The 27,293-nt window shown below is 34.9% G+C and overlaps 3 protein-coding genes across 14 annotated transcripts; 1 reads left to right on the top strand and 2 right to left on the bottom strand.

The window, feature by feature from the left end:
- Positions 1 to 377: 377 nt before the first annotated feature.
- On the bottom strand, positions 378 to 11,857 carry LOC107407138 (probable phosphoinositide phosphatase SAC9). 2 transcript variants are annotated; one of them, XM_016014372.4, is made up of 13 exons: positions 11,314 to 11,857; positions 10,059 to 10,657; positions 9,474 to 9,606; positions 7,692 to 8,908; positions 6,922 to 7,029; positions 6,609 to 6,779; positions 6,284 to 6,526; positions 5,052 to 5,486; positions 3,587 to 4,420; positions 2,341 to 2,538; positions 1,576 to 2,031; positions 1,244 to 1,474; positions 378 to 857 (listed from the first exon to the last, which is right to left on the bottom strand). In XM_016014372.4, exons 1-13 carry the CDS (start codon positions 11,324 to 11,326, stop codon positions 576 to 578), a joined length of 4,920 nt encoding a protein of 1,639 aa, XP_015869858.3. In that variant the 5' UTR covers positions 11,327 to 11,857; the 3' UTR covers positions 378 to 575. The 2 variants fall into 2 exon arrangements, with proteins under 2 accessions (XP_015869858.3, XP_024928266.3); XM_025072498.3 differs by lacking the exon at positions 11,314 to 11,857 and having other exon boundaries at positions 9,474 to 9,596; positions 10,059 to 10,257.
- Positions 11,858 to 12,813: 956 nt separating this feature from the next.
- LOC107407363 (uncharacterized) lies at positions 12,814 to 19,459 on the top strand. 5 transcript variants are annotated; one of them, XM_016014655.4, is made up of 14 exons: positions 12,814 to 12,972; positions 13,289 to 13,391; positions 13,684 to 14,637; positions 14,952 to 15,055; positions 15,178 to 15,292; positions 15,668 to 15,745; positions 15,825 to 15,917; positions 16,325 to 16,408; positions 16,969 to 17,067; positions 17,348 to 17,410; positions 17,904 to 17,934; positions 18,125 to 18,171; positions 18,514 to 18,572; positions 18,975 to 19,459. In XM_016014655.4, the coding sequence occupies exons 2-14, from the start codon at positions 13,338 to 13,340 to the stop codon at positions 19,207 to 19,209; spliced, it is 2,016 nt and encodes a 671-aa protein (XP_015870141.3). In that variant the 5' UTR covers positions 12,814 to 12,972; positions 13,289 to 13,337; the 3' UTR covers positions 19,210 to 19,459. The 5 variants fall into 5 exon arrangements, with proteins under 5 accessions (XP_015870141.3, XP_015870133.3, XP_015870125.3 ...); XM_016014647.4 differs by having other exon boundaries at positions 12,814 to 13,069; XM_016014639.4 differs by having other exon boundaries at positions 12,815 to 12,989.
- A 337-nt stretch (positions 19,460 to 19,796) lies between these two features.
- Positions 19,797 to 26,194, bottom strand: LOC107407300 (ion channel CASTOR). Of its 7 annotated transcripts, none has more exons than XM_016014589.4 (13): positions 25,603 to 26,192; positions 25,425 to 25,496; positions 24,602 to 25,210; positions 24,216 to 24,398; positions 24,007 to 24,066; positions 23,718 to 23,921; positions 23,441 to 23,582; positions 23,334 to 23,371; positions 22,048 to 22,146; positions 21,443 to 21,637; positions 21,043 to 21,135; positions 20,362 to 20,616; positions 19,797 to 20,265 (listed from the first exon to the last, which is right to left on the bottom strand). In XM_016014589.4, exons 1-13 carry the CDS (start codon positions 26,047 to 26,049, stop codon positions 20,047 to 20,049), a joined length of 2,616 nt encoding a protein of 871 aa, XP_015870075.3. In that variant the 5' UTR covers positions 26,050 to 26,192; the 3' UTR covers positions 19,797 to 20,046. The 7 variants fall into 7 exon arrangements, 6 of the variants coding, with proteins under 6 accessions (XP_015870075.3, XP_015870066.3, XP_015870059.3 ...); XM_016014580.4 differs by lacking the exon at positions 22,048 to 22,146 and adding an exon at positions 21,892 to 21,990; XM_016014573.4 differs by having other exon boundaries at positions 23,334 to 23,582.
- Positions 26,195 to 27,293: the final 1,099 nt, after the last annotated feature.

The raw sequence follows: 27,293 nt of genomic DNA, 5'->3' as shown, positions 1-27,293 counted from the left end.
CAAAATCTTATATCTATATATATATATATATATATAAATATATTCAAATCAATAAATTAACTTAGGTTAAAGCAATAAAATTATGCACTTTATTAGGCAAGCCTTAAAAAAAGATATTACTATTTTTTTTATTTTTTGTTCATAAGTTTAGGTAAATGGTATTTTAGAGCACTTCATTCTTATTGAAATTTCAGATATAGTAATGACATCGATATTCAATTTGAAGCCATATCCACCAAGCTTTCAATAAAAAAAAAAAAAGAAAAAGAAAAAATGTTGAAATCAGTTTTTACACCACAACTACACAGTGGAAAGTGGAAAATTGGAAATCCAAATGCTCAAGAATTTTTGTTCTGATAAAATATAACCCAAAAATATTGATGAACTGAACTTTTACTCATGAAATATCTCCTTGCTTCAAGGACAAAAATACTTTGTTTTCACTGTTACACCAATGAATTATAAAAGATTACATGTTAGTATTACACCAAGAATCATGAATGAAACTGAACACACGTACAATCAAAAACCAATCATCAAACTTTTTCGCTTTCATGCCATGCATAACCTTTCATTCAAACTGCTGAAAGACTAGCCCATTTTCCAAGTTCATAAGGATCAGCATAGTAATACAACTTGATTCTATTGGATAAAGACAATCCAGCTGCCAATCCTGGAGGTCCTAAACCGGAATCATCCTGTTCTGTTGGGTCATCTACAAATGCTGTAACATCTCCAAGGAGTTTAAATGAAATTCTGCTGGTTTGTATTTCTCTAGGGAAGTCAAAGTACATTGCTGTTCCAGCCCTAGCCTCTGGCAAGCGATATTCAGCAACTGTCACTGTGCCGTGAGGTTCCTGTACCGGTATGAATCAACTAAGTTTTAGTCCAAATTCCCATATTTCATGCAAATTATGTCCCATTTCCTTTTGTTTTACTTGTCGATAAAAATATAAAACATCCCGTTTCAAAATGGCAAGTCGCGCAAGAGGAGAAAAACTATACTTAACGATAATTATAGCAGCACCAAAACAAAGGAACCTATTGGTGGTTAAAAGAAATAGTGATTTAGCTTTTGCAAATTGCAGTTAAATTTACCGAAAAGAAAAATTATTTACAGTATTTGACAAGCTAAGCAATGTAATGCATGCAACAATTGACTCTGGCCAAAGGCAAAATTTTCCTAGCACAATAGGATAATGAACTATGGACAAGTAAATAGATAAAGTGGTTGAATAAATACCTGCAAAGCAGATACTTGTATATACAGCACAGCTGGAGAGATGTGTCTATCTTCTAATAATGTGATTGATGCATCCCAGACTTGTGTTTGTGAAGATGGTGAATGGGTAACCCGAGGCTTTATTGCATTAAAAGCATCTAAACGAAATCCAGCAAGCATGGGAGAAACAGGAGACAAATACTGTTCCAAGACAAGATCGTTGTCCATCAGCCTCTCAGCCTCAATGGGAACCTGGAAAAATAAAATATGACCATCAACAACAAACAATGAAATAGAACAAAATTCTGTAAATTTAAGGGAACCAAATAAAACTAAGAAATTTTAGGTTTTACCTTAAATCTATTTAACTGTGGAGCTCTCTCCAACCAGTTCTTCATTTTCATCTCCTCAGTGTCTTGTGATGGTGCTTGTGTGATATCTTTTTTCACTGGGCTTCCGACTACTAGTATCCTCTTGGCGTGAAGACAGGTGTCATTTTCAGCTGATCCTCCAAAAGATGCCCGTCTATTTGCTAGTGCAAATGGGTTTTCATCAAGAGACAAAAGACTCAAGTTTTCAAAATTAAAGGAACTCGAGCCAGTTCGTTGAAGACGCAATGTTATCCAAATAATGCGGCATCTAACTGGATTCTTAAATTCAAACTTCACATGCCTAGGTAATTCATCTTCTCTAGACAATTTTTCTTGCCCATAATATTTTGATGAAGACATTATCATGGACTGCAGATCCCATTTTCCCATGCATGACCTTTCTTCCTTGTGTATTTTATTGCTGGCCCAGATTTGTACCTGTACCACCAACAGGAGGGGCCAGTCAAAGCTAAATTTTACAGAAACCAACTACCAAAGAAAGTCACAAAAACACCTTAACTGGGAAAAAAAAAAAAAGCCTTAATACATGGACTCATGAACATGAGAACATGGCAGAATGTAGAAAGCAGAAAGAAAACTTTGATATGCAGGCTTAAAAAAGACAAGACAGATTAAGGATTTAAATAAGGATATTTAAGGCATTTTTTACTTATTCTCTACAGATTGATATCAAATTAATATTGCACTTATACTTCTTGAGACCGCATAAAGGGTATGCCAACTTACGGTTGGAGAATCAGCATCAGAATAGCCACATGGACTAACAAGCAAAACAACCCCACTGACATCAGAAAGGGTACCAAGAACAATACTGAATTCAACAGAAACTGTATTAGGAGGAGCTTTCCAATATGAGTTCTCTAATCCAGAATCAAGAGGAGCAAGTAGTGACAAGAATGGTGCCGAATCCACAGCAGTTTCAACCTACAATAAGATCATATATAAGTACCCATTACAAATCAATAAATGGCATCACAGGAAAATTTCTTTCAGCTATAAATGCATCTTGTATGAAACAATACAAAGAACACAATATAAAAAAGCCAGCACATCTTTTCTGAATATTTGGTTGATGGTCAATCTTATTGCTTCTATCCAAAGTTTTATGCAACACAGCAAGTTCTGTGCCACATACTTCTGAAATATAAGCAATCCACAGCAAAACATAAAATGTAATGAATGTGATGACAAAGGTTGTTGTGGAAAAGGTGAAAAAAAAAAATTCTCTTTTACAATGGAGTAAAATATTAGACAATTAAAAAAGGAAGTGCAAAGAATTAAATGAGAAAGGGAGCAAGATTTTAATGCCTTGGTCCTCATATCTAAAAGCAACACACAGAAAGCACTAGCTTGTATAATAGAAAAAATTTGAAAATATAGAGTTCTTGTTAAATTATCATTGTTCTTTATAGCTCAAGCTTGCAGGAGGTAGGCCAATAATGGATTATGTACACTATAATAGTTATTATCCTTTACATGAAAGGTATACCAATTTGACCTCTTATTTTCCTTCATTAGTTCCTATATTCACCGTTCACTATATAATATATTAAGTAGAACAGTAGTAGTCCCTGACTCAACAGAAAATGGCAGACTCAATCTGTTTCTATCTAAGGCCTATTTATTAACAATCCTACCAGGCTACCTCTTGGTGCAACTAACAAATAAAATAATCAATAACCAAATAAATATATCCAGAGAAAATAGGAAATTTAATCAATAGCATTCAGAAAATAGTAATACACTCAAAATAAAGTGTGCCCACAGGGTCTGGCAAGACAACAAGGAGATTAGGGGACTACAAGGCCGGAACAAGAGCAATCTTTACCTCTATATCTACCTCGTTATTGACTTCAGGATAATGAATAAATTAAGGATAATATTAAGCACATTTTCACGACAAGTAATTCTTAAATAGAAGTAGAAACTAATGTAGAAAACCTGAAATCAGAATACAAGCAAAGATTAATACCGAGTGCAGAAAGCTGGAAAATGGAAATTCAGCAAGAGATTCTTCTCCATTTAATAATCGTTGTAGGACTTTAACAGTATGTTGACTATTAGTAGATTGATTCCTTTCATAATGATATTCCCTTGATGAAGATCCCATCACCTGATTGAAGGCTTTATATGCAGCACTATCTGCACGGCTACTTCTCCGCAAGCTAATTAAGACTCTGACATAGTCCAAGATCAATGCATCAAGCACAAAATCAGGGCAGCATTTTTTACAAATAACACCATCCGGCACTACAGAACGGTTTGTAGAGACATCAACTTGGGAACCATGGCTTGATCCACCCAGGCTTGTCATATCATTGTAATTTATGGCCTCCCTTGCGTTGTAGCTTGGAAGCAGAAGAGCCCCTCTCCCCGCACAACAAACTTTGCAAGCTTTTCTTTCACATTGAGAACAAAACAAGGGTGGTGAAACTCCTGAAGATGATGCCATAGAAGATTTATGTGTAGGTACATCAGTTTCTGCACGCACCTCACACATGCCACCAGAACAGCTCTCTCCAATTCTACATACATTCCAAAAATCTATTGCATCATTATCAATTGTCCCAAGACCAATTGAAGCTGTAATTTTGTCTTCGAGGGAAGCCTGTCCAAGCAATGCAAGGGAGTTTGCAACTTTGCACAACCTTCTCATGTAGCGTTCATCAAGCAAAGCATTTGGATTGATACTAGCAGGATCGACCCCTATCGACAATAAGGCTCTATCCCTTTCAGCAGCAGAAAGATTCAGTTTGAGGCGTTCAATTTCTAGTTTCATAGCTTTTATGAAATCTATTTTTCTTTCCTACAAAATAGCATAGATTTCAGAGATCAAATTTAATACTATATAGGACTTGCAAAACTATGCTGAGAAGTTGACTAACAATGTGTTACCGGCAACTTATCTAATAATGTAAGGACAAATATAGTGCAAAGTCAATCCAACTTCAAGATGCAAGATAACATGCTATAATAAAATGATAAGCCAATAAGAAACTTCATTCAACTCAAAATAGGAATCCCAAAGTGTAAGAATAAAAGGCGCAAATGTAGCATAGTAGCTGCAAGAAAACATCACTGTTCAGCTTATTTAGGAGTAGGATAATTGTTAACGGTGGTGCCACACATATTTTTCCATATTAGAATAGTGATTTATGGGCTCATAGAAATAATAAATGAAACGGGAGTCTCCAGAAACATTTTATTCAAGCAGTGAAAGTCATTAATGAGGAACGAAAACCCCTCAGACTTACAACGAAATAAGTCCAAGAAAAGACAGTAGCCTTAAACCACAGAAAAAATGATAATTTATAAATTTTTTAAAAAATGATTTCATAAAGCTTTGAGAATTTTTCTTTTCCAGGAAAAAAAAAAAAAAAATTCAGGATGAAGTGCATAGTAATACAATGAAAAAGGCAAGTTAGATCATAACATACCAGTTGTGTTCCTGCTAGGGATTTCAGACTATTTATGTACAGCTGGGAACTGTTTTCTGAAGTCCTACCATCGTGTCTCGAAGACAATTTGTTATCAGCTTCAGAACCATGGTATTCAACAACAGCTTGGTCCAAGAAATCAAGCAAGTCACCTCCATTGTCCACAACACTTCCTTTTGCTGGTTGAGCAGTTTGATCAAAACATGGTCCCTCTCCAGTCAAAAGATCAACCCAGTCATTGCCAGAATCTTTTGGCTGCACTGTTGCTGACACGTTTGCACTGGATGAGGCTCCAGAAAATGGATTGGCATCTGAACTAGACAGAAAAGGATTGCTTTCCTCCTGAAAGGTCTTGGCAAGCTCGATTACTCTTGCACCAGGCCCTTCATTAGTTAACATACCCCTCCAAGGAAGTGAAACTCCAAGGACTTCTATCTGTAACACAATTCATATAAGAATTACTATCCAGCTGTAGTTACAGTGAAGCCATATCCTCCTAAAAATATCAAATATAGGCATTCATGCCTGCTTAGATGCAGCATTCTTCCATCCATACAAATATTACATGCATGAATGCAATTATACAGAAAATCCCCATCCCACTTAAAAATACTAATTTGAAGTAAATCCCTGTTAAGGTTTACACATTACATACATACATGAACAGGTAGACATTTATATGCATCCCTGTACACTTCCATGCAGTACAAGTCTTGATTGCTTAAAGTTCTAGTACAAGACTTATATAGAAGCAAAATGTAATGGTGATGCGAGGATCCCCTTAAAGAATGATACCAAAGAAAACTCAAATCAAACCATCATCCAATCCATGTTAGGCTATTCACGTTTCCTTTCTTTTTGCATAAATGCACTTTACAAGGTTGATCTCCTTTGCTTGGAAACAAACTTAACCAACCCATCTACACCATCACTACCTTCTCATATCATAATATTTGGGTCCATAAAGCATCACAGATTTAACTTGAATATATTCAATTTTAATCTTCTTCTTATGGATGATATCAAAACTGGTTTCTGTGACATTTTAACCAGTCCCGTAAATTATAAACTACCACTAGTGGAGACATATCATCTTAGAAACCATAGTCACCAGCATAAAATACAAATGGTCACATTATAAAGGCAGGAAGAAATTCATATAAGAACAATATAGTCAGAAACCAACGACTGTGATCAAGTTCAATCTCCAAAGTTGCCTGTTAGCATTCTACCTCACCCAGAGTCATAGGACTTCTCCCAGAAGCAGCAGGATAAAATGTAAGTGCAACTACACGAGTGAGGAAGTCCAATTCTCCTTCAAGTTCTTCAAAATCATACAAGAATGGAAGGAAAGATGCATCTTGATCATGCATACGTGCACCTGCTCCAGTGACAGCCATATCCTCTGAACTAATTGGCCCTGGTAAGGGTATCAAGAGGTTGGTCCCACTTGCACACTGGGGTATTGAGGCAGCCTATTAACAAAGTCCAATGAAGTTACAAAAGTCAAGTCTAGAAGCAAATTTAAGGAAAAAGCATATGAGAGGCTACACGAACCTCGAGGACCAGTTTCAATCCATCAAGATTGCGTCCTGTCCTTACATCAACTGTTGATGGGTAAGTTGAATCATCTGCACCATGTGATATTGTGAGAAGAAGCTGGCAAACATGACAAGGCTCACCAAGATAAATAAAAAGTTCAACCACATCTGCAGCTTGTGGGCAAACCTGTAGGACAAAATTGCATAAAATTCCAATAAGAAATAACAATGCAGAGTTCCTTATATAACAGATACAAAGGAAGCCAACCAAAAAGAACTTTTATGTATACTAAAGGCTTCCATGCAACGGAAAGCTACTTTTCATGTACCCAGGTAAAGTTTTTTCTCTTGAAACTTAGAAGACTTGGTCCGCCATTTGTACCAGGAAACATGTTGACAACTGGCTTAAGAAAGAAACCAGACGGTCGAGAGACTACCTGCAATAATCAGCATGTTATACAGTAGCAGAATCAGAGGCTTAAAGAAATAAAAAGATCTGGATAATGTACAAATAGAAGCTGGAATGGAACCAGCAATACAATTACAAGAAAAATTCTTATGTAAAAGAGAAAGAACAATTAGCTACAACACAAGAAACAGTTTGCCTAGTGTACAATTTACCAATAAATCACAAATCATGAATTCAGAATGACCCATCCACTCAATTCAAATGCTATATTATGATCTCAGTTCAAAGAGAAAAAAAAAAAATAAATAAAAAAAAAATAAAGAGAGAGAGAGAAAAAAGAAAAAAGAAAAAAAAGAAGCTATGTAATGATCAGATCTAGATTAATTTTGCTAACGGACCCCCCTGCAGCCTATTTACATCTTATAGCTTGTTTCCATTAAAAAAAAAAAAAAAAAATCAATTCTATTTTTCAAATGAGTGTTTGCTCAAAAGAGTTTTCAAATATGCAACTGGTAACTTCCAACTACTATTAGACAGCAGCACAATAAGTGGTTCTTAAATATTAATTAGACCAAGTAACTTGCAAGTAAAAGTAATGTCAGCAACAAAATCTAAAGTTGCTAGATACACCATAAAGAAAAGTAGCTCAAAGACATTGAGTAAACAAATATCATCACAAATATAACATACATTTAGAGGATGTATAGAAACAGATGGCAGGTGCTTGTAAAGTCTTATCCCGAGAAACATCTCCAATTGCTTTTGACGAGAGCTATCTACCATTGCATTTTTATATCTTCTCTGCAAGGTGATTTTCATATTTTGTGCTGCAGAAAATTGTTTGAACTTTCCAGAATCTTCATTGAAAATGCTAAGGATTTGGCTATGCATAGCTTTAGAACCAGTATAAATTGTTGCATGAATGTCACCAGCAAGCAGGAATAGATCAGCAAGCTGGGTCACTGGTGACAAAATTGTTGACCACCTAAACTCATCAAATGTCATATCAAATCTTTTCCAAGGTTTATCCGGACATGGATGCGTCCACGTTGTTGTCCTAGTATTATGATCAATATAATATGTTTTCCCTGTTACTGCATCAGATCTTTTCTCCCACCCTGGTGGTAATGGAGCAGTGTATCCACCATAATCGTTCACTGACTGATACCCATATCTTGTATCACTATCAAGTAATATTCCAAGCCGCCTACACTGCTCCACAAAAACTTGGAGGGAGCCAAAATAACTAGCAGCATTGGTCCTATCTAAAGAGTCAGCACAATTGAAACGTATCACTCCATTTTGATGTGCTCTCAAGCAGAAGGCACCATCAAAGTCATCATTACAGATGATTTCACCTCTGCAATCCTTAATTCGTTGTCGTGAAGGCAAATAATCCCCTTCAGAAATGTCTATAGCAATGGTTGGATGTTTTAGAAGCTTCCACAATCCTTCAATAGTTCTCTGCTCACCTTTTAATTTTATACTGGCATGCCAATCATAATTTATTAAATGAATTCGAGTATGAGGAAGTTTTCCGGTTGATCTGATGTAATTTAAAGATTCCTCAAAGTGTTGAACTAAAATGGACTCTGACTTCCCTTCTGCGCTCCTCAGGAGGTTGACACATACAATTGGAACCAAAGCTTTTTGATTACGATTTACCCCAACACCAACATCTAACTTCCGTGTGTCATATCTCTTACTTAACCTCTGATAGTATTGGTCACTCCCTTTATAAGGATCACAATCTGAAACATAAATTTCTGCTTCTGCAGCAGTGATCTTTAGTTCTGCACCCCACCACATAGGAATTGTGCCTCGTCGCCAAACATATGTGTTAAAAGGAACACTCTGACCAGCCCTTTTTGGAACCCATACAAGTTGCTCACACTCAACTTCATTCCCTGTTGAGCCCGCATCCATCATAAGTTCATAGAAATAAAAAAAAAAAAAAAAAAAAAAGAAAAAAGCTAAGACTACAAAAAATGGAAATGAAAGATATATTTTCTATGCAAAGAGCATATCAGTACCCACAGATGGCAATAGATACGATATGATAAAATTCCGTCTAAGCAAATGGGAAGGTGTACCAGTAATCTTGTAGAAAATCACATTGAAGATGAGTACAACCGGATTTATAATTTGCATCCAATACAAAACCAAATTCCATTAATTTCACTGATAATAGATTAATAAAATAAAAGAAAATGTTAAGGCCCAGTTTGGTACAGGTTTTCAAAAGCTGCTCTTGGCTTTTAAGGCTCAAAAGCTTTTTTTGAAAGTTTTCAGACAAATGATGGACTGTATTGCTAAATGGACTGTAAGTAATAATTTTAGGTCAGATGTACACCAAGATTCCACCTATCCACTATACATCTCAACCACAAATATTATATTCAACTTAGGGATCTGCTAGTTCCAGGGATATTCATTAAGAAAAATTCAATAACTTGTAACAGGTCATCTTACCTGTGCTAAAACATGAATTTAGTCCCCTTGCCAAGTATCGAGTGCCAGGATGCAACCTACTTCGGCGAGCAATGAGAGCAACAATCCCTTCTACTTGCCCTGAGCTTCCAAAGCTTCGATATTCTGCGAACCCCTACACATTAATGTCATGTAAGTAAACAGTAGGAACAAGAATAACTACAATGAATATGCTATTTAGAGCTGCAAGTTGTAAAGCAGATAAATGCAGTAAAGATAATTAATTGGTGAAATTACAGCTGTGACAAAAGTTGCCCCTAGTGATATCAAACCGCAGAACTTCATAGAACACATTAACTTTCCTAAAAGAAAATAATTTAGGTCTAAATAGATTAAAAAAAAAAAAAAAAAGTAGATGAAAACATAAGAGCTACAGCCACAAGAAGCATTTGGAAAGAAGAGAATATCTTCCCCTCTGTGTTTAGATATAGGCATATCCAATTAAGAATTGACTAAGATGACCAGCTCATGCATAAACAAGAAAATCTAATAAATATGTTAAAGGGAGGTAAACCCAGACAATATTCATTCAGAAAAACAAAGATTGGCAAAAGAACGAAGCAAAACCTGCAGAAGAATGACACAATGCTGTGGCAGTCCAATGTTTTTGAAGGACATTGACAACCATCCATTCCAAACAAATTCATCATCAGGCTCACGAAAGGACATATGACTTGGAAATGGCCGAGTTATGTCTCTTGTCTCACAAAAGTAGTGTTTACCATCAATGTCAAGATCAGTTAATTCAAGAACATTCTTTACTTCTCCTTTCCCTTGGTGTTGAGGATTTTGAAGAGATATCTTGATCCATTGACTCTCAGCCACTGTATATACGCAACCTCCACCAGGAAGATTCGGAATGCTGGTAATCAACTTTGTTGCAACAAGTAGCAAGCCAAAGCTTCCAAGGGCAGCATATCCTAATATTGCCCGAGCATAAGTTACACTCTTACATATCCATCGCGTGCCATTTGTAATGAAATCTAAAGCTTCATTTTCTGATTTAAAAATATCAACCCCTGGTTTTGCACTGTAGCGAAGTACACCTGTTGTTGGATCAACATATATCACCTGAGTGTCAAGCCTAGAGGATAAGCTGACAATAATGTATACTTCACCAGTATCAAGTGTGACAACAACAACTGATGTGTGCCTCGAACCACCAGCTGCAATAAGTACAAGAAGAAAACATTAAATTAATTGGGAAAAAATAAAATTCACGCTTACCCTCCCCCATCACTATACAGTGAAGAAATAATCTAAAATAACCTCTAGAAGTAATAGCAGTCATAGTTAAGTAATACCACCAGCCAGTGTATGTATATATGATATTACTCTAACCACACACAAATAACTAATGGGCATAAGTTAATTGGTCAGACAAATATGTAAGATTTACTAGCATTGCATGAAAACCCAAAATGCTGGCCATATAATTGGAACATCTCTATTAAGATCAGAAGTAAATGGAGCAATATTAAATTTAAAATCGTACAAGGCAGCTAGAGACATTTGCCAGAAAGAAAAGATTTAGCTGATCGCTAAAAATCATCATTCTGGAGCATTGTATACATATTAACTGAGATTTTAAAAAAAAAAAAGGAAAAAAAAATCTGAATTCATTTTTTTTCTAGGTTTCACAGATCAAGAAGAACCAAGAATCAAGAATCAAATTCTTTTGCTTTTTCTCCTTTTTCCAAGTATACAAATGAGTTGATTTGAAGAAATGATCAAATTGAGGCGCTTTGCGAAACACATGCAAAGAGAGAGAGAGAGAGAGAGAGAGAGAGAGAGGTAAGAAGAAGAAGAATAAGAAGGTTACCAGGTGAAGCCATGAGGTTGTTGGTCTATCTGCGATCCCTAACGCCCAAAGATTTGCCACCAAGTTTCGAGGAATTCCAAATCCAATCCAATTGGAAAATCAGAACAAGACGCATCGGAGAGAATTGCACCAACAGAGAAAGTGCCAAGCTTTATATCCAAGCTTCGACGACGTCTCTCAACCAAACCTCCATTTTTGTTTGTTAAGACCCAATGTCATCATTACCAGAACGAACCATTAAAATGCTTTTCTTTTTTCATCTTTAAAATTTATTTATTTATTTTTTTATCTGTCCATTCAATAAATGAAGGACAGAGTCAGAGGGTGACTAAAAGAGAAGGAGAGAGAAAAATCAAAGTTCTTTTCTTTCGTTTTTGCTATTTTTAATTTTCCTTTTTTGTTTCGCAATTTCGAGATTATAGAGTGATCGTTCTTGTTTTAATTTTTATTTATTTATTTATTTTTTGAATATCTTTCGCGAGAGAGAAAAGTCAAATTCTTTTATTTTGTAAATAATCGAAATAAAGAGTACGATCTAGCACTTCTCCACAAGTTTTTTTTTTTTTTTTTTTGTTTTTTGGTTGAACTCCGCAAGTTTAGACCTCTACGTTCCGAACGTGAAAAAATATATATTTGTATATTATAAAAAAAAAAAAAAACAACTTTATGGTATGATATTTTCAAATTACTGTGAAAAAGAAATCATCTTTAGCAAAATAAGCACACTTGGGTTTTATGTTCTTCAATTATTTTTTTTTGTTTTTGTTTTTTTGGATGGTGATATATGTTAGATTTATAGACTATAATCAACAATACCTATGCGATAAAAACAAAAAAGAGCATTGCATTGTTTTTACCTTTGAAAAGATACATGAAATCAAATCCCACAGAGAATCTTATTAGAAAACAACCAAAATGTACAAATTCATAGTATTCTTAAGCATTAAAATTGTTTAAACGCCCCTGCAAGACAAAAACTTTTCGATAAAATCAATTAATTTGGCGCCATCACATGCCGAGCATTAGCCTCACCCCTTTTTTGTTTTTTTTTTTTTTTCCCCCCAATTTTCTACTTTCAAAGCATCATCAGAGCCTCAAGGAATAAAAGTCTTAGAAGCTGAAATAATTTCAAAGATTCAAATTAATTATTTTAACCTGTCATTCTGTTAAAAAAGCTAGTTTTTTTTTGGCAATGAGTTAAAAAAGCTAGTTAATTTGTCAATACAAGGTCCATGATGATTGGTGCTTTGGTGGACAAACAAAAAAGGAAACAAAGTTTTGGTTATAAAACATGTCTTTCTAGCAAAAAAATAAAAAAGGGAAACGAAGTTTTCTACTGCAATAAAATTTACATTCACGTGGATTTTTATTTGGAAGAGTGAAAAGAAAATCCATTTCTGCACGAGAAAAGAGAATTAAACAATAATTTGGGGAGTTTATATTGAATACATAAAAGTACAAGGTCACCGTTTATAAATTAGAATTCCTTGATGGCCATAGACAACACAAACAAGTCCCTACACAGCGAACGAGAGGCAAAGAGGAGCTAACCAAGATCAAGTAACGGCTTCAACAAGCCACACGATTTTCCTCGTCATATCTATATTATTATTTTCTCATTGGACAAATTTCTAGACAATTCCAAAATACCCATTTCAGGTCATTGATTCTTTCGAGTAAGAACAATCTGAACAACCGTTCTTTCTTTATTAATCTCTTGTTCTGATAACTTTCTTCTGTAGAGCTAGCAGGAAAGGTTGATTTTTTTTTTCTTTTTTTATCAATTTATTGGAGCAATAAAGGTTATACTTCCGATGAATTTTGAGTTTTGGTTATTGGGTGTCTTTGAATATGAAGTTTGGTGTACTTTTTTGTTTTATGTGTGTGTGTGTGTGTGTGTGTGTGTGTATGTATATATATATATATATATTTATTTATTCTGAATTTTACTTACAATCGTGTGGTTTATGAACAGAGAATGGGAGTGTGGTGAGTTTCTTTGTGCTTGATATTTCTGGGTTGACATGACAATGTTGCCTGTTTGCTCAGCCGCCCCAAGCTGTTCTTCTCATTCCCAGGTGAAAGTTCAAATGCTGATTGGCCACACTTGTATTTTATTTGTCTGATTATGTGTAATTTATCTAAAACAAATGATGAAAAATATTTTTAGTTGAACTAAAATAAGATAGATTGATTCAACAGAAATAGATCCTTCACTCACTGCTCATGATAAAATTTCGACATCTAATATTTACTCTGAAACTAATCATGATTGTCAATATGCCATCTATGTTTGTATAACCATCTCTTGTTATACATATTTTGTGTTTGCATGGTTATTCATTTGATCTGAAACTTTGAATCTCACAGATTTCGTTTCATGGAGCGTTGCGTCCCTTTTCTCAGTTCCAGAAGGAATTGGAGGCCAGATGTATTATGGAAGACAGAGTTTACAGCTTGACTAATGGGACACAAATCCATGGAGATTCCTTTAGAACACATGCTACAAAGTCTCTTTACTCTAATTTTGTCAAGAGTACAGAAAAGTCAGTCTCCACGGATTTCATTAGCAGGAATTCCTGTGCAAACGAAGCAGAGTATTTTAAATGTAAGTATACCAATATGTGGACATCTTCAACCGGAAACATAAATAAGGGACAGCAAATTGGGAAGGTTGAAGTGAACTATGTTGAAAATCTCAGCCAATCTGCTACCGATGAAGGTCTTCTCGATTTTTCGGACCAATCAAATGGAAATGTAAATATCTTATCAGGATCTGGAGAACCAGAAATCATATCAACTATTGATTCAACACAAGAAACTTCCACCTCTTTACCTGACTCCTTGGAGCTGGATAGTGGTTCATTGTCCAGTGTGAAATCAGGATTTGATGAATTTTTTTCTGAGGTTAGTAAGTCGTTTAGTACTTCAGTAACTAAAGGAGAAAATGCTGTGAAAAGCTCACTAGAGACTATCAATTCGTCAATATCAGCTGCCATCAAAAGTGCTAATGAAGCAGTGGACAATGCATTTCATGGAGCATTTTCAACTGTTGATCAAACAGGAGAGTTAGCTGGTAATAAACTGAGTAACTTTTCGAGTGATCTGAAGGAATCCACAAGCAAAGCAGCTGATATAGCTGTTGATGCATTGAGGCATACAATAGTTGTAGCGGAGGATACTTTAGCAAATGGAGCTTCCTTTGTTCTCTACTCTTATCAGTCTGCCAAGAAATTGCTTGCTCCAGAGATCAGGGATGCACTAAATTTGTCGGAAGAGAAAGCAATCGATATCTTGAGGCCTGCAAAAGTAGCTTTCCAACAGGTATTCATATATTTTGTATAATTCCCATGTGATTCTCTATCATTATGGATCATTATGGTTTTTTATTTTGTAAAAAGAAAATGGCCACACGACCTGTGGCTTTAATCTAAACAACAAATAATGCTTTCCTGATTTCTGGCCAAATCTTTTCTTCTCGGGTCACTGATTTTTGTAATTTGCTATGTTGACTGTCTGAATTCTGTTTAAAAATCAGTCCAGATATCAACATGTTCAATCTCTAGATCCTTTGTATTCTGTTATTTCCATATGATTTTCTCATAATTATCTTTATGCTGAATTCAAATGGCTGTCAGCAGGTTTACAGCAATATTGAGGGGTTAGAGCAAAGTCTTGGCCTGGATCCAAATGATCCAATAGTTCCATTCGTTCTTTTCCTTGGCACCTCAGCCACTCTATGGTATGAGCTTCCTTTGGCGCTCAGATTTTATTTTATGTTTTTCATTTATTAATTTTTCTTTTGTTAGCAAAGTAAAAATCTATTGCTTGAGAAATTTATATTTCTCATCAGATTTGGTGCAGGGTCTTTTATTGGGTTCGGACATATAGTGGTTACTCAGGAGATTTAACCCCTCAATCAACTTTAGATATCCTGACAGGGAAGGAAAATGCTGTGCTCATTGATATCCGGCCTGACGTAAGAGACTCTTTTAGCTTCTTAATTGTCAGAGTATGACAGTGCCAAATATTCTGATTTCTCCTTTGAAAAGGCTAGAAGAACCTAATTCCTTAATTTCCAACTCTTTTAAAATTCTGTCTATGCTTAGCTCAAGGGGGCAAAAAGTATTTTTAAAAAAGAAGAAGAAGAAGGGGAGAGAGAGAGAGAGAGAGAGAGAGAGAGAGGGAGCAAAGAATGATCTGACTACTGTTCCCTTTCTGAGCTCATACATTGTAAATTTGTAATAGAACAGAAAAGGGAATTTGCTTTACATTTGAAGGGTCAAATTACTTCATTTTGAAGGTTTTGTTGTTTAAGTTTGATTTTTTTAGTTGTTGATATACCTTTATGAAGGTTTTGAGAGAAAGAGATGGTGTTCCTGATCTTCGAAGAGTTGCTCGTTTTCGCTACACAAGTGTGACTCTGCCTGAGGTTGGGATACATGCTAGTACAGGTGAAGCTTAGATTTAGACTCTATTCAATATTCTAAATTATTGTTAGGAACTATCAGGTCAATGGGTCTCTTCGGAAGTTGTTGAAAAGCGGACAGGACCTTGATGACATCTTGACAGCTGCTGTTATTCGGAATTTGAAAATTGTTCAGGTAAGGAGCTAAGAGCTTTATGCTTTCCTATTGCTTGAGATTGCCAATCTAACATTTCCAATAGAAGGTATTTTGCTGGGACCTAGCATCTCTATGCTTGGCATCATGTTTTAGATGTTCCGCTTCAATATCATTGGTGTAATGACTAGTTGGCAAATAAGATGCTTGAACTAAGTAATTTAATTAATATTATGCATTGTGATAGTGTTTGTAATGACTAGTCTGGAAAATAAGATGCTTGAACTAAGTAATTTAATTAATATTATGTATTGTGATAGTGTTTGTTGTACTGGCTTGAAATAAATGATTGGATCCATTTCATATATTTTAAGTTTTGGGTTTAATGGTAACTTGTCATGGTATCAAAGCTCAAATCTTTTGTTGTTGCTGTTTTCTACTATTTGTAGGACAGATCCAAGGTTATAGTTATTGATGCTGATGGTACTCGTTCAAAAGGAGTTGCAAGATCCTTGAGAAAACTTGGGGTCAAGGTATGTGTTTCTAAGTGTTTGGAGATTTTGCTGTGATGCAAGCAATAAACATTGTTGGAAAGGCGAAAATGAATCTTATCACTAACAGATAATATCTATTAGTTTTGTGCCTATGCCAAACTTCCTTTATTCATTTAGAAGTTTGTGTTTATTGCTTGCCTCAATCTACTTGGTGCTTGTTTGATACACATTGGTTTTTGGTTTTTTCTACCTAATTGTTGTAGATTTCTTACTTCAAATGCTATTTATGTTTGTTAGAGGGTTAGACATCTCAATTAACTACAAACTTAAGGGAGGGGAGAAACCAAACCCTGTTTAAAATGGTTTTCAACTTTTTTTCCCCTTCAAGTTTGTAGTTATTTGTGATGCGTAACAAATTCTGACTACCACTAACTAACACTGACAAACATTTGAAGCAAGCAAATTGCACATAACTTGGTAGAAAAAAATCTAAAACCAACAACTTACCAAACGACACCCTAAAAGAAGAAGAAGAAGAAGAAAGGGGGAGGATGCTTTTAGTATGTGGTCTAATTACCGGGTGGCATTATACATTGCAGAAACCTTACTTGGTTCAAGGTGGCTTTGAGTCTTGGGTGAAACAGAGCCTCCGAGTAAAGGATCTCAAAGCTGAGACAACACTTACCATATTAAATGAGGTATTAATCACAGTGATGTTGCTTATTCTTTTAGGTTCCAATAGATGTCTTAATATGTTAATAAAAATTCTGTTCAATTATCAACTAGAAAAAACTTACAGGGTCAAAGTTAGTTCCCTAATAATAAATTTGTTTTATTTAAGAGAATTTTGGTATTATGAATAAAATCATAATACAATCATTAAACAAGTTACCTCATTGTTTATAACCAAAAATGTATTCGACTTCTCTTTACCAGTTTTATTGGTTTTATAATCACTGCAAAACTTATATATTTCAGGAAGCTGAGGCAATTCTGGAGGATATCAGACCTTCTCCTGTACAAGTTGTTGGTTATGGTGTGGTAAGACTCATGTTTCTTGGTTCTAATACATATAATCAATAATCAATTTGATTGGTTTGACTCTCTTACTTTAATTCTTTTTAGAATGGATGTTTTAGACCATAGAGGACAATCTTTATCTTTCTTTTTGATTAACTAATGATGATAAAAATAATGGGTACCCACAACCATGGTATATTACTAAATTAGAACTTTTACTGGTCAACAATCACTTACTAATTTATATTTAATATTGTATTAGTAAGTTTATGGTTAAAAGTTGTATTTGATAATCATTCTTTCTACCATGCAAAGTTTCTTTTTATGTTAGTCATATTGACATCTATGCACTGCATAAAGTGAGATCATAATGAGGTCTCTTCTGATTATTTGATGTGGTCTGTCATTTAATATCTTCCAGAAACATGTCTATAGTAAATAAATATTTAATATCTTCCAGAAACATTTCCATTTTGTGTATTTTTACTAACGAATGGAAATTACTTCATTGCAGGGTTTGATTGCTTCATCATATGCTCTACTAGGTTTGTATATGTTTTATTGCATTTAATATGTGTGATGAAATATTATTGATCACAGGGATATTCGAAAAGCAAACTAAAATTTAGCTGGATGGTTCTGATTTATAATTTTGTACTTTTATTTTTATTATTATTTTTCCTTTTATGGGTCTTGCCTCGTTTTTTTCTGACCGACCTTGGTTCTGTATCTCAGAATGGGAGAAGACATTGCAATTTATTGGCGTCTTTGGCCTTGCTCAGGTATCATTTGAATCTTAAGTTTGGTAGTTCAAATTGCTGGTCTTTTTGTTTTGTTGGTAAGGGGATCAGTTATATATTCATAACAAAAGCTCTATATTCGCAAAAAACGAAAAACAAAACAATATGAAAGGTCTATCTTAATCATCCTAATTTGAGTTTTAGGTGGAACATATGCATTATAATGGAAGTTGAAAATGATCTATGGATTCTCAGCATTCATATATCATGTTTAGTGCTCTAAAATATATATTTCTTTCTCCTTAAACAAAAAATTCATTTGTGTTGTCTAAATTTGTTATATTAATGCTATTCCCTCATGCTTGATTCATTCTGATCCATCAGACCATTTTTCGACGCGTTGCTTCTTATGAGAATGCTGAAGATCTTAAGCAAGATGTGAGGTAACCATTAGCCTTATTTTGAATCATTTTGTAGAAAAACTAGTAGCTAGTTCATATGATTATCATAGACACGGTCCATTTATTCATGAAGATGCTAAATCCTCAGGTTTGAATCTGGAGAGAAAATCTGAGTTACAAACCATTATGTTTTAGCTTAGGAATTTTAGTTTATGGGGAAGCATAATCATTCTAAGCAATTAGAGGCTTAAAATAAGATGACTGTCTGCTTCCAATATGGCGATTATTGTGTTACAAATAAAATGACAGTGGATAGTCATTTTAATAGGAATTTTTTGCATAATCATTTTTGATAGCATATGTACACCATTAATAAGTTGGGAGTACAAATTTTTTGTTGATTAAAGTGTCAGTTTAATTTGTGGTGTCTTATTCCTTTTGAAGGCTATTGCTTGCTCCTGTTAGACTTGGAAGTCAGGTGTTTACATGGGCTGCTGGGAAGTTAGAATCAAACCGCATTGGACTACCCACATCTCCTTCGTCCTTGGATGTTCAAAACCGTGTTCTGCAGGCTGCTGCAAAGCATGAATCACAACCATCCGATATTGAAGCTGTCCCAGATTCATCGCCTCAATCAACAATTCCAGTCAACGAGAATGTAGATCTCTCTGAAGCATAGAGGTGGAGATCAATTTTAAGCCTAAGGTTCTGACTTGTGAATTGAGCTGATACAAGCTGTATTTGCATTGCAGTGAATGCAAAGTTGATCTAACTACTTTATGGTGTATAAACATCGGTTATTGACAAGTAACCCCTTTTTTTTTTTTTTTTTTTTTTTTCCAAAAAACAGAGCCGTTGTACATTATATTCTATTGGTGAACTGACGTTTTGTAAATTTATTTTTATAATTTGTTTGTACATTTAGTTCAGGGATATAAGTTGATCAACTATAAAAACTAGACTAGATCAATTGGTAGACAATAAAAAGTTTAGTTATATATAACTAGAATCATCACCTGATGATTTATTACCCGACAAAAAAAAAAAAAAATTATATATATATATATATATATACATATATATGCATATGATCACCTGATGGTGCTAAACGATATAAACTGTATTCCAGAAGTATCAAGACGCTGACATGAACAATTTTGTTGGTTTTCTTCCCAAATCTAGATTCAAAATAGAATGGAGTAGACCTAGTTTCCCTCTGAGACTTCAAACATTTTTACCATATTCTAGAACAGTAAGAGTGCATCATTGCATAATAACACTTTATTTCCATAAAAATTATGATGACTTGGCTGTTGGTACAAGTTGTTCAAGGGTTGGCAGTTGATAGGACCATATATGTAAGGTCCTATAAACAGATAATACAAAAACAAAACAAAATTAATGCTTGCCTATATACACATTACAAGATGCCCCAGATAAAGAAATGTAATACGATGTGTCATTTTAAATGGAATCCCGATCCCTTTCCGTCTATGTGGAAGATCTAGAAATTGACTCATTCCTTCTCAGCAATGACCACAAAAACATCCTTTGCTGACCACCTCTGCCTATCACTTTTCGCTGTGGGATTGATGACAGCTCTCTCAGCATTAGCTAACCGGTAACCAATCACAATCTCTCTCCGCTGCCGGGCTCGTAAGATTATTTCATAAAAACTCAACTCCTCACCTTCACGAAGATAAAGATCTGCTTGCCTTATATGCATCTCATTTCCCTGATAAATCAAAGTTCCATTAAAAAGTCGTAACAGCTAACTAAAAACAAAATACGACATATGCAGAGATGATGATCATTCATCATTAGGGAGCACCTCCTCTGCAAATAGCTCTTCCAATACATCATTTATTTGCCGATCCTCAGCAACCATAGCCAATGCCATGCTTACAAGCTCATTTGATAGCACATAATCACTGATCTTTGACATGGATAATAAATTTTTAGTCCTTGGATCCAGTATTTCACTTATTATAACTGACTTGTCAGAGGCCTGCTGCATTTCTCCCATCCAAGACCCTTGTGAAAAGCTTCCACTGTCAACTTGTGTTATCATAGGCAGACGCTTGGCCTGCAAAAACCAAATATCTTAGGGGCCTGGAGCTGAAGAAAGATGGGAAACTAAACTAGCCTCGATTTTATAGGAAGACAGTTTGATATCCTATCAAAAACATTCAAACTCAATGGTGCAAGAAAAAAGATACGCACTTTGAACTTTATAAATGATTTAGAAAAAGGTCCATATCATGTTAGCGTTATAATTTTTTTGGTGTTCAAAACTAATGTTAAGGGAGCAAGCAGAAAGAAGCACGCATTAATAATCTATTTTGATCCTTGTCACTTCCCCCTGCCCAAAACAAGAAAATAATTATAAAGAAGCAGAACTTTCAATCGATAGAATCAAACTCTTCATCTTAATAGAATTTGTCTGAAAAACTTGATTATTTATATAGGTTCTGCTTCTGAAGATTACTTGAAGATAAAATCAAAGAAGTACCTGAATATCACGAATCAACAATAACGTGGCAAGAGATCTGGAATCAGCCTGAATTGCTGAGTCCTCCACTGACTCATCAGCCAAAATTAAGATCTGTGTAGATGAGTAATGATATCAGCATTTTTCAATCTTAGAAATAAGGGGTGTCACAATACTAGAAACACAAGCTCCATAAAGCAGCTATCATCTCCCAATTTTATAGGTCACCTTAATCTAATTCATAATAGTGATTAGTCAACAGCATTTTAGAAAGTAAACAAAGCCACAATAGAAAGGAAATGACCTTAATACCAAATTCAATACTGATCCTCACTTTCGTCATAAATAATACTTCTACCCATTTACTACCTTATAAATTACTACAGATTTCAATCAAGAGTCCTAATATTTTGCTACCAACCGAATCAAAAGATTCCAAGGGAAGGCTTTCCAAGTGACGCCGTATAACAGCATTTCCCTCACGATTTACCAATGATATATTTACCAACCGGTTTGTATCAAGGCCACCATCAATTAGCTTCTTTTCCCTTTCCTTTTCTGGAACATCGTTGAACATCCAAAGCTCTGAACCAGGTGCCAGGAAGGCATCTAATACCTAAAAATCATTAGAGTATAAAAAGAAATTTTTCAAAAAACTAAAATAATTTACTTGATTGGAGCATGCATCACAAAATGTATGTGGTAAGCAACAATTTTCTTATTCCAATTGCAACGTCTTAATTGTAAATGTGCAATCCAATCTGATGCTGTTTGTAAAGATTTTCCTGTTTTTGACATGGATATCCTCTGTATGCTAAGAGCTGCTGCCAATGACTGGGAGCATTATTGCAAGAACCTTTCTAAGATTACCATAATCATATCCTCCATATCTCGGCGCCAACCACAAAATAGTATCCTTTCAGCATTCTTTGGAACAACAAAGTCTTTTGGTAGACTTCCTCTCCAAACCTGCAGCATTCAGGCGAAAGAAAACAGAAATTAGGGGCTTCAACAGAAAGAACTTACCACAATCATATCATCAATGTCCCTCCTCCATCCACACAGTAGAATCTTCTGTGGCTTTCTTGCTGGTCGGGTAATGTGTATGAATGATGCCTCTTTTACCTGAATGATCAAATTGATTATACTTTTTGTGAGTTTTAATAAAGGTATCCTCCATTTACTAAAACTCCATGGTAGGCATCACCTATTGTTCACAGAATAGAAGAACTTATTCTTCAAAGAATGACCTCTACTCCCATTTCCCTTCTACCTACTTTGTTATAAACTTATAATTGCCTTCTTCCACTACTGTGGTTGGTCTTGATCACATCATATTTATGCTCGCACAGATCTTTAAAAGGAAAGGGGTGCAGTAATAAAGGAAAACAACTTGGTCCTATAATTTAAAAGCTCTGGAAGATAAACATATCTAGACCAAATAGCCAAGTTAAATTTTGCAAGACAAGATAGAAAGACAAGAAGGAGCAATAGGAGAAAAAGGGTGAACTCAACTAATTTAAATTTTAAGCTACAGTTAGCTTGAACATCCAAGGAATGGAAAGTCAAGAAAAAACCATGCAACCGTATACAAAAATGGAAAAACCTAATTAATGGCTGGGTACAGTTTAAAATCTTGAAAATTCTCTTAGCAGTGCTAACCCTTCATTGATCTATGGATTTCATTGTTTAACAAATTTATATTCCAGAAAACCATAAATCTTGGAAAAGGCTTGCCAGCATAGCTATTTTTTTTCTTTTTTTAATCATTAGGATTACTCAAACTTAAGACCTCATATATGGAGTAGTGTAGACATTGCCACTAGGCTGTCCCCACAGGGACTGCAAGCATAGCTAGTTGACAGCATCTCTATATGCAGTTCCACAAGAAACAAAGTGGAAACAACAAGTATCTCTTGCTCGTCTTTCCCACATTATTAAGCATTATGTAATGATTGATGATCATCTCATAATAAAGCAAACTGTAAATCAGGGGCATGATGTGACACTGATTGCTGAAAACTATATGAAGCAATGCAATTTACTGCTGACCATCATGCAAAAGTTTTCTTAAGGCATGCTCTTTTCTTAGTCATTTTCCTCTTACTCAAACAATGAATCTGAACGTACCATGATTTAGACAAGCAATACACAAGGTCTATTATAACTATTAACCTTCTATATTTTTTCTTCTAATAAAAGTGGGTTGAAGCTGGTCCAGAATCATTTATATGATACACCTAAAACCACATAAGTAAGGTAGCAAAAACACCTATTCAAAATCTTTATGTTCTAAAGGAATGTGAAAGCACCATAGGCAAAGCAGCTGGAGCATACGTGTCATCATCCTCTGCGATAACAAGAACTTCATCACCCTCTTGTAGAACATAGGAGTCATCAGGATTCAGTATAATCTTACCACCTAATGATGCAACCTTGACTCCACAAGGAATAGCATCAGGAAAACTGATCAGCACATCCTCAAAAGACATGCCATCCAACTGAGGCCATCTTTTGATGTAGAACTCACAGTTTTCAAACCCAAGGATATCCTCCCAAATCTGTTACGTCCAACCCATCAGTAACAAGGTTATTACAAATTGCAATACAAAAACTCACAACGTTTTCAGTAAATATTAAAATCAATCCAGCCCAATAAACTAAAAAACTTAAAAGCAATTTCATGGAAAAATAACCTGTGCAAGTCCTGGCTGTCTAGCACATTGAATCATCAACCGACCAATCACATCATGAGCCACAACTGTCTCAATAAGATCCCCACCAACAAGTTTAACAAGGACCTCATTGTCAAGATCACTTAGTTCAACCACTATATGTCCTCTCAGCCCTTCTTTTACTCCAGTTAGACTTAAAACAGTTCTCAATGCACGTGCATCACTCTGCATCAAACCAACAGTAAATTAAGAGTAGACTATCCTCAAATGATTGAATAACTAATCAATAAATTTATTCAATGAAGTAGACCTGATCAGCATTTCCATCTTCAGCAAGGACAATTATTGCACGGGCCTTGGAGACAGAGACCTGTAAAATAAAAATAAAAAGAGCAAGTGCAACATTATTTAAGCACTTTATTTATTCAACAACGATGAGGCTATTTTTCAGCATGAAGATAAAACTATAGGTGACAAATGAAAAAAAGAAATCATTATATCAAAAGCAAGTAGTCACACCTTTTTCAAGTCAGCCAAAATAAGAGGACTCCCACTTCTGCAGATGACAGATGTTCCTTTGAAATCAAACTCCATTTTAGCAATGTCAAGTTCCATTTCCTCTTTGTCTTGCTCAGCCATTACTACAACAATTCCTCCACCCAAACTCTCATTGGCAATTGCAATCTGGTTCAATAGTGATCCCTAAATTTGCAATGACAGAATGGTGAGTGACTGGAAATTTCGATTGAAGAGTGAGTGACTGGAAATTTCCATTGGTAGTGAAGTAACATGAAATTAAAAAAAATTTAAAATTCTAATTATCCACAAGAAAAGGAAGACTGGAAGAGAATAAACATAATCAATATTCATATGCATGACGAGCAACCCCACAATCAGCATCTTACCAATTTATCGCTCCACCCAAGAATTAAAGTATGATTTTGCTCAACCACCTCACTTTTTCCTTTCCTCAACGAATCAAATTTCTCAGAAATTGCATCGGAAACAAGTCCAAGCATCATTGCAAATATAAGCATCCCACCAAAGCTAATAGAAACTGAAACTAGCCTTTCACCGATTTCTTCAGAGTTAGCATGATTGCCGGAATCAGCTACATGGGTCCATGATAACCAAAGGCATTCAGCTAAGCTATCATCTTTCACTCCAAAGAGTGACAGCCCCCCAAGACAAATAAGTAAAAGAGTTGCAAGTAACAAAGCCAATGGCTTAGCATAGGGATGAACTGATAAAAATAGATCCACCCGATATGCTAGTTGTTTATTTAGAGAGACTTCTTCTGAAACATTTTCCAATGATCTTGATCGTGAAACATAGTCAATGTACTTTAGGATAAAGATAGGGGTGGATAAAAGTGTGAGAGAGACAATAAGAGCTAATCTTTTTAAGCTTTTGATTGGAATATTATAACTATCCTCTGCAGAGGAATTGATAACGTCTATGGTGTCTGATAGATTGTGCGCTCGTAATCTAAGTCTAAGTATCGAAATCTGCTCCTGCAATCAGAAAGGTAAGTTTCAATAAGCAAAATCTCACAAAACAAAAAGGAGAAAATTTGGACGAAAACAACAAATAAAAATACAACAACAACAACAACTCCTTTTGGTATTTGACATGAATAAGTGAAGACTTTCCAGTGAACCAAACAAGGCCTTGAGAATCAAGGAACATTAGATACGTAGTGGAAATATAGCAGGCAACTGAATTCACCTGCAACTCATCGACTTCGTTGTGTAAAGAGAAATTCTGGTACAGCAATGATGAGAAAGCGGTGATCAAAATCTGCAACAACACAAAACTAGTCTGAGCTTGACACACATACTCCGATATAACACGTGTGTATAAATATATATATATATATATATATGGAAAGAGATAGAGAGCAGACCGCTACTGTGATTGCCATTTTCCATCGAAGTCGAACTTTAAAACTTTGGCCCGAAAATTCAAGAAGCTTCTTCGAAGCAGAGACTTTCTCCCCCGGAATAGCTCCCGAAATATCCAATTGACTAGCTGGAACGACATCGTCGCCGTTCGTTCTCGTCTGTTGGTCTCTCCGGCGAGCGAAGCCAACTCTCCGGCGAACACCTGCATGGTTGACCGGTGTTTGAGGAGGAGCTGAGCGCGACGAAGAAACTTGTCGAGAGGGCGCAGTGGAATCCCGACAAGAAACACGGCTAAATGACGACGGCCGCTTTGGATCGGCCGGAAAGTAGGGGTTTGAGGCGAACCGCCGAGGGTAATTCGGGAATTTCGTGGAGTTGATGAAGGGCGGTGAGGGGAAGTACCAGTCTCTGCTGGACGAAGCCGGTGCTGCTTCGGAGTCAAAGGACATGTTAGGGATAAATGTATAAAGCTAGGGGCCTTTTTGCCTTTTTGGGAAAAATGTTTTCGCATATGATGATTGTGTTTTGCGTCTTCTTAAAGCGACCATCATTCGCATAAATAGAGCTTGGTTTTGAAATCCATCGATCTTGGAATTTGTTTTTGTAATAAATAAATAGTTACTCTTTGACATTTATTTTATTTTAGATTCTTCATGATTTGGAATTTTCTTACATTAAGATACGTGTAATTTTCTTACTTTAAGATGTCTAGAAGTGTTGTTTGATTATCTCTATAGATAATTTAATTGATAATAATCCTTAATGTCTTCGATTTTAAGATTTAAAATTTTTCTCCTCAGGTTATATTAAAAACGATGGTTATTTGATTGTTGTTCCATTTGTGAACTGACCTAGTTAATATTTAAATATAATAAAGTTTCCCGATAACTTTTTTTCAAATTCAGAACACACATATATATATATATATATATATATGACTATAGTGACAAAAGTGCTACCATACCTTCAAGCGAGAAAAAAAAAAAAAAAAAAAAAAAGGTGCTTACCAGTTACCATAGCATGTATATATGTATATTATATATTTCTGCTCCAAATAACAAGAAGAAGAAAATCCTTACAAGCAACAACCATATGAAATACCAGAAAAAAAAAAAAAACATTATATGATTTAGCAATGTTACAAAATAAAGTAGCCAATCCATTAAAAAAACTCAAAATCAATAAATGTAAGAAGTTAATGTATCAGTTGTTAATGTGATTCGTTTTTATTTTTTATATAATTACGCATAATTTGTTTACATAAAAAATTAATAAACGATATTTATAATTTGTTAGACATTTTAAATAATTCTAAAATAAAAAAAAAAAAAAAACAAAACAAAAAACAATTTTAAAAACTAAAAACTACAGTATTTTAGATCATATGCGATTGACGTCTATAGGCCTTTCTAACGTTTCCCAAAACAATTTTTGTTAATCAGTTTTATAAACTAAAAATGATACATAATATTTTAGAATTTAGATACATCCTTTGTAGTATATTTGAAAATATTTCATAAGAATGAGAGTGGTAGAATTATGTTTGATAAATATTACATATGATATATGTATGTATATATATATCCATATGCCCAAAAAAAAAAAATAGTTATTGTAAACATTATCTATATTTGTGTTTGATACATGTTAAAACTATATATATATATATATATATATTTATTTAAAATGGTTA

The sequence above is a fragment of the Ziziphus jujuba genome, chromosome 1, assembly GCF_031755915.1.
Source record: "Ziziphus jujuba cultivar Dongzao chromosome 1, ASM3175591v1".
In the NCBI taxonomy this organism is placed as follows: domain Eukaryota; kingdom Viridiplantae; phylum Streptophyta; class Magnoliopsida; order Rosales; family Rhamnaceae; genus Ziziphus; species Ziziphus jujuba.
This window is presented reverse-complemented; position numbering and strand designations above follow the sequence as displayed.

Excerpts from the sequence above, each read along its gene's own strand:
- LOC107407300 (XM_016014573.4), bottom strand. The coding sequence starts at position 26,049 with ATGTCCTTTGACTCCGAAGCAGCACCGGCTTCGTCCAGCAGAGACTGG. Across the intron at positions 25,211-25,424 it reads ACGAAGTCGATGAGTTGCAG|GAGCAGATTTCGATACTTAG; the intron begins GTGAATTCAGTT and ends TTCTGATTGCAG. Across the intron at positions 23,922-24,006 it reads AAGATGGAAATGCTGATCAG|AGTGATGCACGTGCATTGAG; the intron begins GTCTACTTCATT and ends GGTTTGATGCAG.
- LOC107407363 (XM_016014655.4), top strand. The coding sequence starts at position 13,338 with ATGACAATGTTGCCTGTTTGCTCAGCCGCCCCAAGCTGTTCTTCTCAT. Across the intron at positions 13,392-13,683 it reads GCTGTTCTTCTCATTCCCAG|ATTTCGTTTCATGGAGCGTT; the intron begins GTGAAAGTTCAA and ends TGAATCTCACAG. Across the intron at positions 15,056-15,177 it reads GGCACCTCAGCCACTCTATG|GGTCTTTTATTGGGTTCGGA; the intron begins GTATGAGCTTCC and ends GATTTGGTGCAG.
- LOC107407138 (XM_016014372.4), bottom strand. Across the intron at positions 6,780-6,921 it reads AGAGAAAAAACTTTACCTGG|GTTTGCCCACAAGCTGCAGA; the intron begins GTACATGAAAAG and ends TTTGTCCTACAG. Across the intron at positions 6,527-6,608 it reads GATTGAAACTGGTCCTCGAG|GCTGCCTCAATACCCCAGTG; the intron begins GTTCGTGTAGCC and ends CTTTGTTAATAG.